This window comes from Lithobates pipiens, unplaced genomic scaffold, assembly GCF_037356315.1.
Source record: "Lithobates pipiens isolate NorthernLeopardFrog02 unplaced genomic scaffold, aLitPip1_a1.2 Scaffold_23, whole genome shotgun sequence".
Taxonomy (NCBI): Eukaryota; Metazoa; Chordata; class Amphibia; order Anura; family Ranidae; genus Lithobates; species Lithobates pipiens.
The window spans coordinates 266,077,552-266,090,629 of record NW_027507785.1 but is presented as its reverse complement, the minus strand read 5'-3'; the positions used below and the strand labels follow the sequence as shown (position 1 = coordinate 266,090,629).

General features: G+C 46.5%; 1 protein-coding gene across 2 annotated transcripts in view; it reads right to left on the bottom strand.

Moving 5' to 3' along the window:
• Window positions 1-12,843, bottom strand: part of ABL2 (ABL proto-oncogene 2, non-receptor tyrosine kinase) — a 101,374-nt gene extending 88,531 nt beyond the window's left edge. For both annotated transcript variants that reach the window (XM_077453140.1, XM_077453141.1), the window contains exon 1: window positions 12,379-12,843. In XM_077453140.1, the coding sequence (XP_077309266.1) occupies window positions 12,379-12,550 (172 nt within the window). In that variant the 5' untranslated portion in view covers window positions 12,551-12,843. The remainder of the gene's footprint in view (window positions 1-12,378) is intronic.
• Between the last annotated feature and the right edge of the window lie 235 nt (window positions 12,844-13,078).

Below are 13,078 nucleotides of genomic sequence, written 5' to 3'. Positions count from 1 at the left end.
ATGTCCAGTATTGTCCATGACTCTCATGCTAAATTTCTGAAGATCTGGGAGCCGTGGATCTCTTATGAGTTCCCCACGCTCCAGGCGGCATGCCTGGGCTTGGTCTGAATTCTCCTGGCGGGGCGTCCGAGCCCGAGCTTTCCCCCCTTCCTTTTCTCCCCCCCCCTTTTTTTTTTCTCTCTTTCCTTTCTGTCTTCTCTTTCTCCCTACCCTTCTTTCTTCTGTTCTCTAGTTCTCTTCTCTCTCATTAGTAATCTCTCCCATTGCTAATTACAAACTGCTACCTCCCATGGACGGGGGTGGCAGGAACAGGGCTTACTCGCAGAACATAATTAAGAGACGAGTTGTTTGACACTGAATCAGTCTGGATTCCATTTTTTACTCATCTCACTTTATTATCCTGAGTTTATTAGAAATATATTGTGATGGTTAGCCCGTTTTTTCAAAAACTCACAATAAACATATTGAAACAGAAAAGACGTAATTTACGCACAGTATTGCACGACCGCGCAATCGCCAGTTAAAGTAGTGCAGTGCTGAATAGCAAAACATGGACTGGTCAGAGGGGTAAAAATCTTCCGGAGCTCAAGTGGTTAAAATGACAGTACACAATGTTTGTTTTAGGTGGACACCTCCATCTTCTTACAGATTGAGCAGAATAGCAAGTTCTCATCTGCTTTGGAGTTTTTTTTATTGCACACAACACAATGTATTCCTATTCCTCCTCTACTCCTGCTGCTGCTTTTTCCATAAATTAAAAATTCAACAGGGAGAGTGGGAGTTCTACATAACAGAGGCAGCAGGTATGTAGAGCAAGGAACTCAAAGGCAGACAAACTCAGATGCTAAAGATGTATCAATTTTTTTATATGGACCGATTACCATTTTTGCACGTCTCACAATATTTAGGTGAGAAGGTCTCACTACTATTCTATTCCAAGAGTGAAGCAATCAAAACTACAGAAAAACAGAACACTTAGCTCTTTGGTGAACCAATTTATGGGATGTGCTCAGCCATGTAGATTTATATACATATGATATGGACTTATCAATTAAAAAAAAATATAGAGACGCTATCAATAATACAAATCCATACATCTATGGTGGTACTATAGTTATGTTATGCCTCAATATCTGGATGAGCTCTCTGGCAAATGGTGGTACAGCATATACAGCAGGGGTGTCAAACACAAGTCCTGCAGGCCAAATGCGGCCCTCCAGAACATTTCATGTAGCTCTTGCACCTCTCCTGCAGCACCCCCCTCATCTCCATCTTGTCTCAGCAGCTGGCAGAAAAGAGGACAGCTCTCCTCCTACAGATCCTGTGCATCCCTGTGCAGTCACAGCATCCCTCGTCTCCGCATTCAGCAGATTCCAGCAGTTGACTCCTGCCCTCCCTTGGTCCTCCTCCAGACCCTACACTTTCTACTTCACAGAGCTGCCTCAGGCTTCTTTCCAGGAGCAGCACATGGTAAGGGGGGGAGCACTGTGATGAAAGGGAGGATGGGGGAGACTTGATTTCCAATGGTGGGGGGCTCTTGACATCCAATGTAAGGGGGGAGTTGGGTGCTCTGGACATCTAGTCTCACAGACACAACCGGTCCTTTAAGGGAAACCATAATGCTGATGCGGCCTGCAATGAAATGGAGTTTGACACTTCTTCCGTAGTATATTCTGCTTTTTCCCCATCCTGTAGCTCAGGGGTGCCCAGCCAGTGGCCCGGGGGCCACATTTGGCCCACCGAGCCCTCTGATGTGGCCTGCGACCCTCTGCTCTGGGATGGAATAGAATAGAATACCGTTATTAAAAGGTCAGTTTATTACTAAAATCTGTGTATATATTTGCATATCTCTTCTGCAGTGGTTACTGGGCTGCTTTCAAAGCAATCCGCAGAAGGAGAGCAATGCACCTGCAAGTTTGGTGAGCTTTCTGAAAGTGCTCCAAACCTGCAGAATATAATAGAAGCCTATTGCAAAGTGCAGAAAAGCCAAAAGGTACACTGCGTTGCACCCGCGGTGTGGGTAAACCGCAGCGCACCAGTGTGAAAGCAGCCATGGGCCCTTTTCACATGGTCAGTCCGATCCAATTGGCAGATGGACCTGCCATCCGCTTGCTCCGCTGATTGTGGCCCGTGACCAGTTACCAAGTCGCTTAAGTGGCCCTCGTGCTTCACAAGGTTGGGCACCCCTGCTGTAGCTGGTCCATGCTTTGCCCTCGGCTTAAATGGAGTATGACACCGATGCTGTAAGGTATTGTGAATGCATTGTTCTTCCCCGCCTATGTTCTGTGGCATTATTTACAGGGTGCCCCAAAAGTCTGGATCCATAAGAAAAAAATATATATATTTTAGGGATTATTTACCTCTGTGTTAACCACTGAAAGCCTGCAGCATCGCATGATTGGGGCACGGCTCCATTCACTTGCATGGGTCACATTTGGCAGCCGTCATGTTTGCGACCAAATGAAGGGAATTCTTTGGGGACCCCCAGGTCAATAGAACTAGTGTCCCCATTGGAAGATTTCTCCTCTATTACTTTTCAGAAGACAGCCCAAAATGTGGGATTTCCTTTTACTTTTAATGATAAATAGTAAACAGAACAAATAGAGAGGGTGAATCTCCCTAGCAGAGGCACAAACAGCAATAAAATTGACAGGGATTCTAATCCCTCCCCACTATCCAAAAAAGTTAACGTATAACTAATGGCAAAACCTAACGTATGTTATATGCAGAGATGATTTCCTCCTTAGTGCAACAATTATTCTGATATTATCCCAACAGACTACTGATTTCAAATGACCACAAAGAAATATGTTAAGTGATGTTTGGTCTGAAAGTGGTAGTAAACTTTATCAAAAGGAAAAAAAAAAAAAAAAAAGAAAAAAGGGCCCGAGCAGTTTAAAGTGATTGTGTTTTAAAAAAATAAAAACGAGACTTTACAAACATGTTATATTATACGTACATCCTCTATGCAGCTGGTTTTGCACAGAGCAGCCCGAATCCTCCTCTCCTTGGGTCCCTATTTGCAGCTCCTGGGCCCTCCTTTCAAGTGCCCCCTCAGCCAGCAGCTTTCTATGGGGGTATCCAAGCCGAGTCAGAGCTCTGTGTATCCATTCAGACATGGAGCCCCAACTTGGCCCGCCCCCTTTCTCCCCCAATTGCCTGACAGCCGCGGGAGCCAATGGCGCCAATCAGGAGGACTGTCCCGGACAGCTTAGACAATCGTGGACATCGCTGGAGAGATATGGGGCTCAGGCAAGTAATTGGGGGGTGCTGCTGCACACAGGTTTTCTTATCTTAATGCATAGAATGCATTAAGATAAAAAACATTCCGCCTTTACAACTCCTTTAACTACGTGACATCCGCGCTATGGCCGAATGACGGCCACAGCGCGGATGTGAATTCTGACGGCCTCCTCTGTGAACGCTCCCTGCGCACTGTGATCACGAGTCACTGAGACTTGGGTCACCACCAATCCGAGCAAGTGGCCGGTCCTGGCCCCTTACCATGTGATCAGCTGTCAGCCAATGACAGCTGATCACATGATCAAAACAAAAGCTTGGTGATCGCTTTTTTTTCCTCCTCACGCTGACAGCGGAGAAAAAAAAAAAAAAAAAGCCGATCACCGGCTCATCTTAAAAGGGACATCGGTCCAGAAACGGAAGAGGCAATTATGCCTCATATATGCCATCTGAAGGTGCCCACAAGTGCCACCTATCAATGCCCACCAGTGGTGCCAATCAGTGCCACCTAGAAGTGCTGCTCATCAGTCTAACCGATCAGTGCCCATCACTGCCGCCTCATCAGCTTACATCAATGACGGACAAAAATTACCCATTTTCAAATTTTATATCAAAATATAAAAAATAAATTAAAAATAAATAAAAAGTGGTCTTTTTACATTTTTTTTAACAAATAAAAAAAAAAAAATCGCACAGGTGATCAAATACCACCAAAAGAAAGCTCTATTTGGGGGGAAAAATTATAAAAATGTCATTTGGGTACAGTGTTGTATGACCGCACAATTGTCAAAGTGCATCAGCGCTGAAAGCTGAAAATTGGTCTGGATAGGGGGGGGGGGGGGGGGTTTAAGTGCCCTGTAAGCAAGTGGTTCAGTCATAATGTGAAAGTATACATCGCAAATTACTACATTATGGCAGACTTGCATGAAAATGAAGCCCTCCTGCATTGCGCTGTCACTGCTGAGGGTGCTTCCGTCTTCACCCATCTTTCTCCCGGGCTTGCGCGCTTCGGTGATATGAATGGCCGAGCTGCCGATGACATCACATGCATGTGGGAGTTGCCGTTTACGGCAGGGCTATAAAGAAAAGGTGTGGGTATGGCGTTCCTTTACAGCGCATGCACCGGTGACATTCCTGGCTTCATGTAAAGTAAATATCTCCTAAATGGTGCACGCTTAGGAGATATTTACTGTACCTATAGGCAAGCTTTATAGTTTATTCCCACTTAAAGCAGTAGGAGGCCATTCCCACTGGGCCTCACATTTTGGTCCACCTATGTGGAAAAGTTTGATTAAGAAATTTCTGCAATAGCAAAGTTTGTTGGGACACCATCTTGCTGACACAATTTTTAATGCAACTTGAACAATAGAATGTCATCTAAGCAAGATAAAAAAAGAGTAACGTACAGAGGTAAGCTGTTACTTTACCAGAAAAGAAATATGGTCCAATCAGTCACCAAATATCCCCACCCACACCTTCAGCTGTGGATCAGTTGGAAAATGGCCGTCAGCCACCCGGTTTGGATTGGATTTCACATCAGTAACATGCATTGTATCATTAACACTACCATAGAAATAAATGAGGCTCTATTATAAATAAAAATAAATCAAATGAGGTCCCGCTGTTGTAACAACGCACAACATTCCACACACCCATCAGTATCACCACACAGTCCCTGGACCAGATGCATTTCATAGAGATGGAAATGATGACTTCTAATAATTCGAGGCCCATGGATCCAGACATTTGGTACACCATGTATACAAACAGGACTCACGGGGACTGGACACATCATCCTTGGAGAGTCGTGTATTCATAAAGCTTCTTCTCATAGTAGAATGAAAACACTAAAGGGTACAGTTGTCCTAGCAACCAGATTCTCCCACTCATAATCCCAATGCTGTATGGGAGAATGATGAGAATCCCTATGGCTTGTTATAATGAAAACCTGTTTTCCCTCACTTCTGCATGTAGCTTAATTACTGGACTCCCTGTCATATAACAAAGTGTGGTATTCCTCGTTTAGTAGCTGAAACATTGTCCCTCAACCTGCTCCTTCCTAAACCTACTACAACCACGGAAGCTGATGGAAGCTAAAGACTACAAGACACATTAAAATGGCTTAATGGTTGGCACTTCTGCCTTGCAGCACTGGGGTCCTCAGTGTGAGTCCTGCTCAGAACACAGAGGTTATTTACTAAGGCCGGGAGCACACTAGCCGCGGCTCGCAGCAGGGGGTCCGGTGCATCCCTGTTCTTCATTTCAGGTGCAAATCAAGTCAGAATTTTTGCCTCAATTTGAACCTGAAATGGAGCCAAAAGACGCACAGGACCTTTTACCAGTGCGGAACATGGCCACCCCGGAGGTGTGCAAATCAGCTCTATTGAGAGCCGTCAGTTTCCTGTCATGGGAATTACATGCGGGAAAACCCGCATCCAATTCGCATAAGTGAGAACCCAGCCTAAGGCTGCATTCACACCTGAGTGTAGCATTTTCAGGCAGAAAATCATGCTAATTTAACGTGATTTTGCGGCGTTTTGTCACAATTTTGTGCATGGCAAAAGGTCACCAATGTAAAAAGAAGTAAAACGCTCAAATCTGCCCGATTTGAGCGACAAAAAAGAGGCCGGAACTTGTTTGAGCTTCAGGCGACTTGGAGTGGAGATGTGAATCGTCTCCATTGAGAATAATAGATTTTATTTCCCCTCCAGCATTTTGTAGCTTCAGGCTTCAAACTACAAAACGCTCAGGTGTGAATGCAGCCTAAATCTGGAGAGTGCAAAATCTGATGTAGCTCTGCATAGAACCCAAGGATGCCTCACCTTCTGCGGCAACATCAGATTAAGAGCTTTGAATTCTCAGGGAGAGAAGCGCCATATAAATAAATGAAAAAATAATAATAAAAAGAAAAAAAAAACAAAGACTATGCCCTTCATGCTCTCCTCCAGACCCACAAAGTGTGAGAACTTCTTAACTTCTAAAGTGGAACTTCCGCTCATCGGAACCCTCCCCCCCTCCGGTGTCACCTTTCAGGGGGGGGGGGGGCGGTGCAGATACCTGTCTAAAACAGATATTTGCACCCACTTCCAGGCATAGACTCCCACGGGAGTCTATGCTTTTTCCTGTCCCGGCGCTTTGTCTGCTGGGACCCACACAGGTCCCAGAGACAGAGCGGAGCATTCTCATTGCGCTGCGCGACTCACGCATGCACAGTAGGGAACCGGGAAGTGAAGCCGCAACTAATCACTTCCTGATTCCCTCACCGAGAATGGGGGCGACAGCAGCCAAGAGATCGATCTGCCTCAGCTGCCGACATCGCTGGACCCCAAGACAGGTGAGCGTCCATTTATTAAAAGTCAGCAGCTGTAGTATTTATAGCTGCTGGCTTTTAAATATTTTTTTTTTCCAGTGGAATCCCTCTTTAAGTTAAGGAAATGAAGCCAAAGAATCAACATTCCCCCGAGAAGAGGTCAGCAACGGAAGGAAGCCCCTATACCAGCGATGGCGAACCTTGGCACCCCAGATGTTTTGGAACTACATTTACCATGATGTTCTTGCACTCTGAAGTGTAGTTGAGCATCATGGGAAATGTAGTTTCAAAACATCTGGAGTGCCAAGGTTCGCCATCACTGCCCTATACCTTTCTCATGATCTGGTATATTTACTATAGGAGTATAAACTGTACAGTGGGGTAAATAATTATTTGATCCCTTGCAGATTTTGTACGTTTGCCCACTTACAATGAAATGATCAGTCTATAAGGCCTCTTTCACATGGGAGGCTGTTCTGCCCTGTTAAAAGCATGTTTGGTTAGTTTGAAATTCCAAGACTCCATGCACAGCGATCACTTGTAGTTGTACACTGCGATTATCTACGTTTACATGCAGCTGCGTTTAGCTGCGTTGGAACATTCTTCACATTTCTGAGGTGCTTCCTGCTTTTTTTTTTTTTCCTTGTTGCTGCCGCTATCCGCAGGAGAAATAGTTCACTGAAATTACCTGCAGTTTTCAGCAGATAGATGCAATAAATCAGTCCTGGACGCAGTCAAATTTATTTTTTCTAACCGCACAAAACTCCATGTAACAAAACCGCTGCTAAATGCAGTGTGTGAATGGGGTCATATGAAACACTGCGAGTTTAGCTGTGGTAGATAACTTCATCTCTCTGCAGCTAAAAGCTGAATTCTATCCGCCCATATGAAAGGGGCCTACCGGTTATCATAGGTGCATTTTAAATGATAGAGCCAGAATGTCAACCAAAATCCAGAAAAAAAACACGATACAAATATTATCAACTGAGTCGCAGTTCAGTGAGTAAAATAAGTATTTTATCCCCTACCAACCAATAATTCTGGCTTTCACAGACTGACGACAGTATGTGCTCATGTGGTACACAGATTAGTCCTGTCAATTTAAAGTGGTTGTATACCCTAAAATGAGACTTTACATTAATATTTCCATCCATTCATGCAAAATCCATTTTCATTAATCATTTTTTCCCTACCTGCTTCCTTCCTGTACAATCTGTATATTTCTCACTCGTTACGTCACCGCGCATGCGCAGTAATACACGAAAAATCCGGCAGCCCGAGCCCGGCCGGAATGATTCTTGTGTCTGTCGGGGCTGCGTCATTTACTGTTGTAGACGTCAGCCCCGACATCCCGCGATGATTCCTCGTGTTTATTTATGAGGCTTGGATATTGTGCACGTATTGCGCATGTGCGGGATTACAGAGCGCAGCGCGAAGTGTGGGCGGAAATAAGAATTGCAGAGAACAAGGAAGAACCACATCTGTGATGGCGCTGATTTAGTGACTAAAAAACGAAATGGAAACAGCGCGGATTAGACAGTAAGGAAAACTTTTTACATAATGGCGCCTAGCTATATAGATGTATAATGTCTCGCTCATTACAAATATGGTCTTAGATTAAAACATAGAGTAGGGTTTACTATCGCTTTAAGAAGGTGCTCCTAAAGACACCTTGTTACATGTATAAAAGAAACCTGTCCACAGACTCTCTTTCTTGCATTCAAACCTCACCATCAAAGGACAAGACCAAAGAGCTATTAAAGGACGTCAGGGACATTGTAAAGCTGCACAAGGCTGGAAGGGGCTACAAGAACATCAGCAAGAAGCTTGGTGAGAAGGAGAAAACGGTTGGGGCAATTATTTGCAAATGGAAGAAATACAAAATAACCAAAGCGCCCTCGTTCTGGAGCTCCATGCAAGATTTCACCTCATGGTGTAAGGATGACGAGTGAGGGATTAGCCCAGAACTAGCTTGTGAATGATCTCGCAGTTGGGACCACAGTCACCAAACAAACCATTGGTAACACAATACGTCATCATGGATCTTCCGCAAGGTCCCCCTCCTCAAGAAGGCACATGTACAGATCTGTCTGAAGATAAAAATCGAAATGATTCAGAAAAGGATTGGGAGAAAGTGCTGTGGTCACATGACACCAAAATTTAGTTTTTTGGCATTTACTCGACTTGCTGTGTTTGGAGGAAGAAAAACGCCAACTATGACCCCAAGAACACCATTCCTACAGTCAAGCACGGAGGTGGAAACATGCTGCTTTGGGGCTGTTTCTTTGCCGCATTGAGGGGCCATATATTGTAAAATCTTGGATGAGAATCTTCTTCTGTCAGCCAGAACAATGAAGATGGGTCTCGGATGGGTATTCCAGCATGACAATGACCCAAAACATACCGCCAAGGCAATGAAGGAGTGCCTCAAGAAGAAGTACATTAAGGTCATGTATGAAGTGGCCTAGCCAGTCTCCAGACCTTAATCTTACAGAAGAGTTAAGGAGTGAGCTGAAACGGAGTTGTCAAGTGACAGTCAAGAAACCTTAAGGATTTAGAGAACATCTCTAAAGAAGAGTGGACCAAAATCCCTCCTGAGATGTGTGCAAACCTGGTAGCCAACTACACAAAACGTCTTACCTCTGTGCTTGCCAACAAGGGTTGCTTCACCAAGTACTAAGTCATTTTTTGCTTGGGAATCAAATACTTAACTTTACTCACTGAACTGCAACTCAACTTATAACACTTGTATCATTTGTTTTTTTCTGAATTTTAGGTTGATTTTCTGTCTCTTATTTAAAATACACCTATGATAAAATGATAGACCCTTCATTTCTTTGTAAGTAAGCAAACTTACAAAATCTGCAGGGGAATAAATAATTATTTTTCCCACTCTACATCCTCACAGTATTGGAGATATGTACTATATGAGTGCATACACTTATCAGCAACACAGTAACACCATGAATACCCATTGAGGAATGGACTCCACTAGACCTATGAGGGTATGCTGTGATATCTGGCACCAAGCCATCAGTAGCAGATCCTTTAATTCCTGTACGTTGCAAGGTGCGGCCTCCATGGATTGGATTTGTTTTTCACAGACGCTCTATTCGATTGAGGTCTGGAGAATTTGGATGCCAACACCTCAAAACATTCTTGAAATCATCAGACCAGGCCAGCTTCTTCCATTGCTCTGTGGTCCAGTTCTGATGCTCAAGTGCCCAATGAAGGCACTCTTGTCAAAGTTGCTCAAATTCTTCCCCTTGTCCACGTTTCTGTTTTCAGCACATAACTTCAGGGACAACATGTTCACCTATTATATAGAGATAGTGCACAGAACAGCGTTAACGGTATGACCACTGACAGGTAAAGTGAGTAACATTGACTATCTCGTTGCAATGGCATTGAAAGTCAGCGAGAGATATAAATATATATATATCTATATCTCTTGCGGACTTTCAGGTGCCATTGCAACGAGATAGTCAATGTTACTCACTTTACCTGTCAGTGGTCATACCATTAAGGCTGTTCTGTGTACATAGTGATAGGGGATATATACGATAGGACAAGCCTGGACAAATCTCACCCAGAGCTAGGAGCCACACTGGGATACCCTCCCCCATGGATCGTCATGACAGTCAGGGAACAGGTATTTTCAGGATATGCATTATAGTAATGGTGATATGCATTGTATTCTAGTATCTTTGTTTACAGTGTCACTGTTATTATATTGCTATAGGAGTATATACAGCCTGTCAATGATGGGTGATGGGTACTATATGATGGGTAACATGTATCATAGTATTAGGAATATGTAGTACATACTGCTGTCAGTGATAGGTGACGTGTGTAACCCTTGGTTCACACCAGTATGGCTTTGAAGTCGCTCTACTTCAGTGCAATTTCAGGTGCAGCTTGCTGACATCTCAGCGACTTCATTTAACGGATGTCAATGCAAGTTGCAGTGAAATCGCACAGAAATAGTGTGGGGACCTTTTTAAAAGATTTGAACAGTTCCATTGTTGAAAATGGAGTGTGACTTGTATTATGACTTTGAGCTGTCAAATTGTATAGCAAGTCATACTGGTGTGAACCGGGGTTTATAGTCATATTTTTTTGTTTATTTACATTCTCACTGCTATTCTAGTCCAGCCTGCTTACATGTGTCCCTGCTCCGCAGACTCCTTGAATATCCCTTTCTTATCTCAGGAGGATGCAGGAGCAGGGACTCATTGGCTGGAGGACCATGGGAAGACTGCAAGCTGGAAAAGACATCCCGGGACCCAGGGTGTGGTGGTGGATTGCATCAGGACAACACTGGGTTTGCTGGGCAGGTAGGTATGTTTATTTTGGATAGCCCTGGGGAGGAGGGAAGGAAAAGGGGAGGAGTAAGGAAACAGACTGACACTAATGATCTGGCATAGGAGGGAACGTTGTGACAACGGATGGAGGAAGTGATGACAGAGCGGGCAGTGCAAAGATCAGAGGGACAGATGTCAATAGCACTCAATGGCCTGGTTGTCAGACAATTATACAGTTGCCACGGTGACCTGGCGACTGAACTAGGCCTGCTATAGCAGGATATACATCCAGTCATTGATGGGTGATATTTAGTATCTGATGAATGACATGTATTATAGTACTAGGAATAAGTAGTACACATCCTCATCGGTGAGATTTTTTTACTGCATTGATAATAAGTATTATAGGAGTGCCGATATGTAATATAGTATTGCTGATTAGTATTAGCCTAGATAAACACTTGTGCGATCTCCGACATTACATGTGATTCGCACCACAGTTGCCGATTGCATGCAATGTCTGGCAATCGCTCTGGTTCCCGCATTGCATACGTTTGAACCTAGGCTTAAAGTATTGGCAATTAGCATTGCTGACCGGTATCATAGTATTGGTGATTTGTATTATAGGATATATGTACTGTGATGGGAACACAACGTGGGTGTCAGTGATGGGTGAAATATCATCTATATATTGTTGCTGACGTGAACCCCTCGCCCTGTCGGGGGGGGGGGGGGGTGGGGGGGGAACGTGAACCCCTCCGGTGTGTCGGAAGAGGGGAACCCCCTCCGGTGTGTCGGAAGAGGGGAACCCCCTCCGGTGTGTCGGAAGAGGGGAACCCCCTTCGGTGTGTCGGAAGAGGGGAACCCCCTCCGGTGTGTCGGAAGAGGGGAACCCCCTCCGGTGTGTCGGAGGAGGTGAACCCCCTCCGGTGTGTCGGAGGAGGTGAACCCCCTCCGGTGTGTCGGAAGAGGGGAACCCCCTCCGGTGTGTCGGAAGAGGGGAACCCCCTCCGGTGTGTCGGAAGAGGTGAACCCCTCGGTGTGTCGGAGGAGGTGAACCCCTCGGTGTGTCGGAGGAGGTGAACCCCTCGGTGTGTCGGAGGAGGTGAACCCCTCGGTGTGTCGGAGGAGGTGAACCCCTCGGTGTGTCGGAAGAGGTGAACCCCTCGGTGTGTCGGAGGAGGTGAACCCCTCGGTGTGTCGGAGGAGGTGAACCCCTCGGTGTGTCGGAGGAGGTGAACCCCTCGGTGTGTCGGAGGAGGTGAACCCCTCGGTGTGTCGGAGGAGGTGAACCCCTCGGTGTGTCGGAGGAGGTGAACCCCTCGGTGTGTCGGAGGAGGTGAACCCCTCGGTGTGTCGGAGGAGGTGAACCCCTCGGTGTGTCGGAGGAGGTGAACCCCTCGGTGTGTCGGAGGAGGTGAACCCCTCGGTGTGTCGGAAGAGGTGAACCCCTCGGTCTGTCGGAGGAGGTGAACCCCTCGGTGTGTGAGATGATGTGAACCCCTCGGTGTCGGTGTCACTCACCGTGCTGGGTGAAGATATTGAAGCCGGCGTTGTCAGGGTTGCTCTTCCCGATCGGCTCTCTCCTGCGGCTGCCGGTGGTCCCCGGTTGGTGGCTCGGTCTGCTCCCGGTGCTCCGGTTCCCTCTGGGCGGTGGCGGTGCCCCGGGGGGCTCCCGGCCTACCTGCTGGCCCATCCCCGGCCTCTCTTGAGCCGCTTCTCCGCCTCTGCAGCAACAGCCACCGGGATGGCCCCAGGCGAGCCGATCACATGATCCTCTCGGCGGCCAGCGGTTCTATGGACGGCTCACCCCAGGCAGGGCCCGTTTCCCCCTCCCCGGTCTCACTTCACGATGACAGCCGGGCGGCGGTCCTCGGATCCCCGATTTACGGGCTCTGACTCCGCGACTCCGCCGCAGCCCAGGCCGCCGCCATATTAACCAGCGAGAAGCGACAGCAGCCGCCCAGAGCGCCCCCTGTCATTAGCGAGAAATACCCAGAGCGCCCTCTCTCCACGGAGCCGGGAGCCCTCCACAAAGATGGCGGCGTGAGAGCTTCCTGTGCACGTCCTGTAACCCCAACCGCCACCTAGTGTCCGCTTTGAGGTATTACCGCCCAGGACTGCAGGCTGTCAAATGCCACTTTTTGGTATGTGGAATATTTCCATAGAAGTCATACAATCCCTAATCACCTGAACCCCTAGCTCTGCTGGAGCCAGATTCATC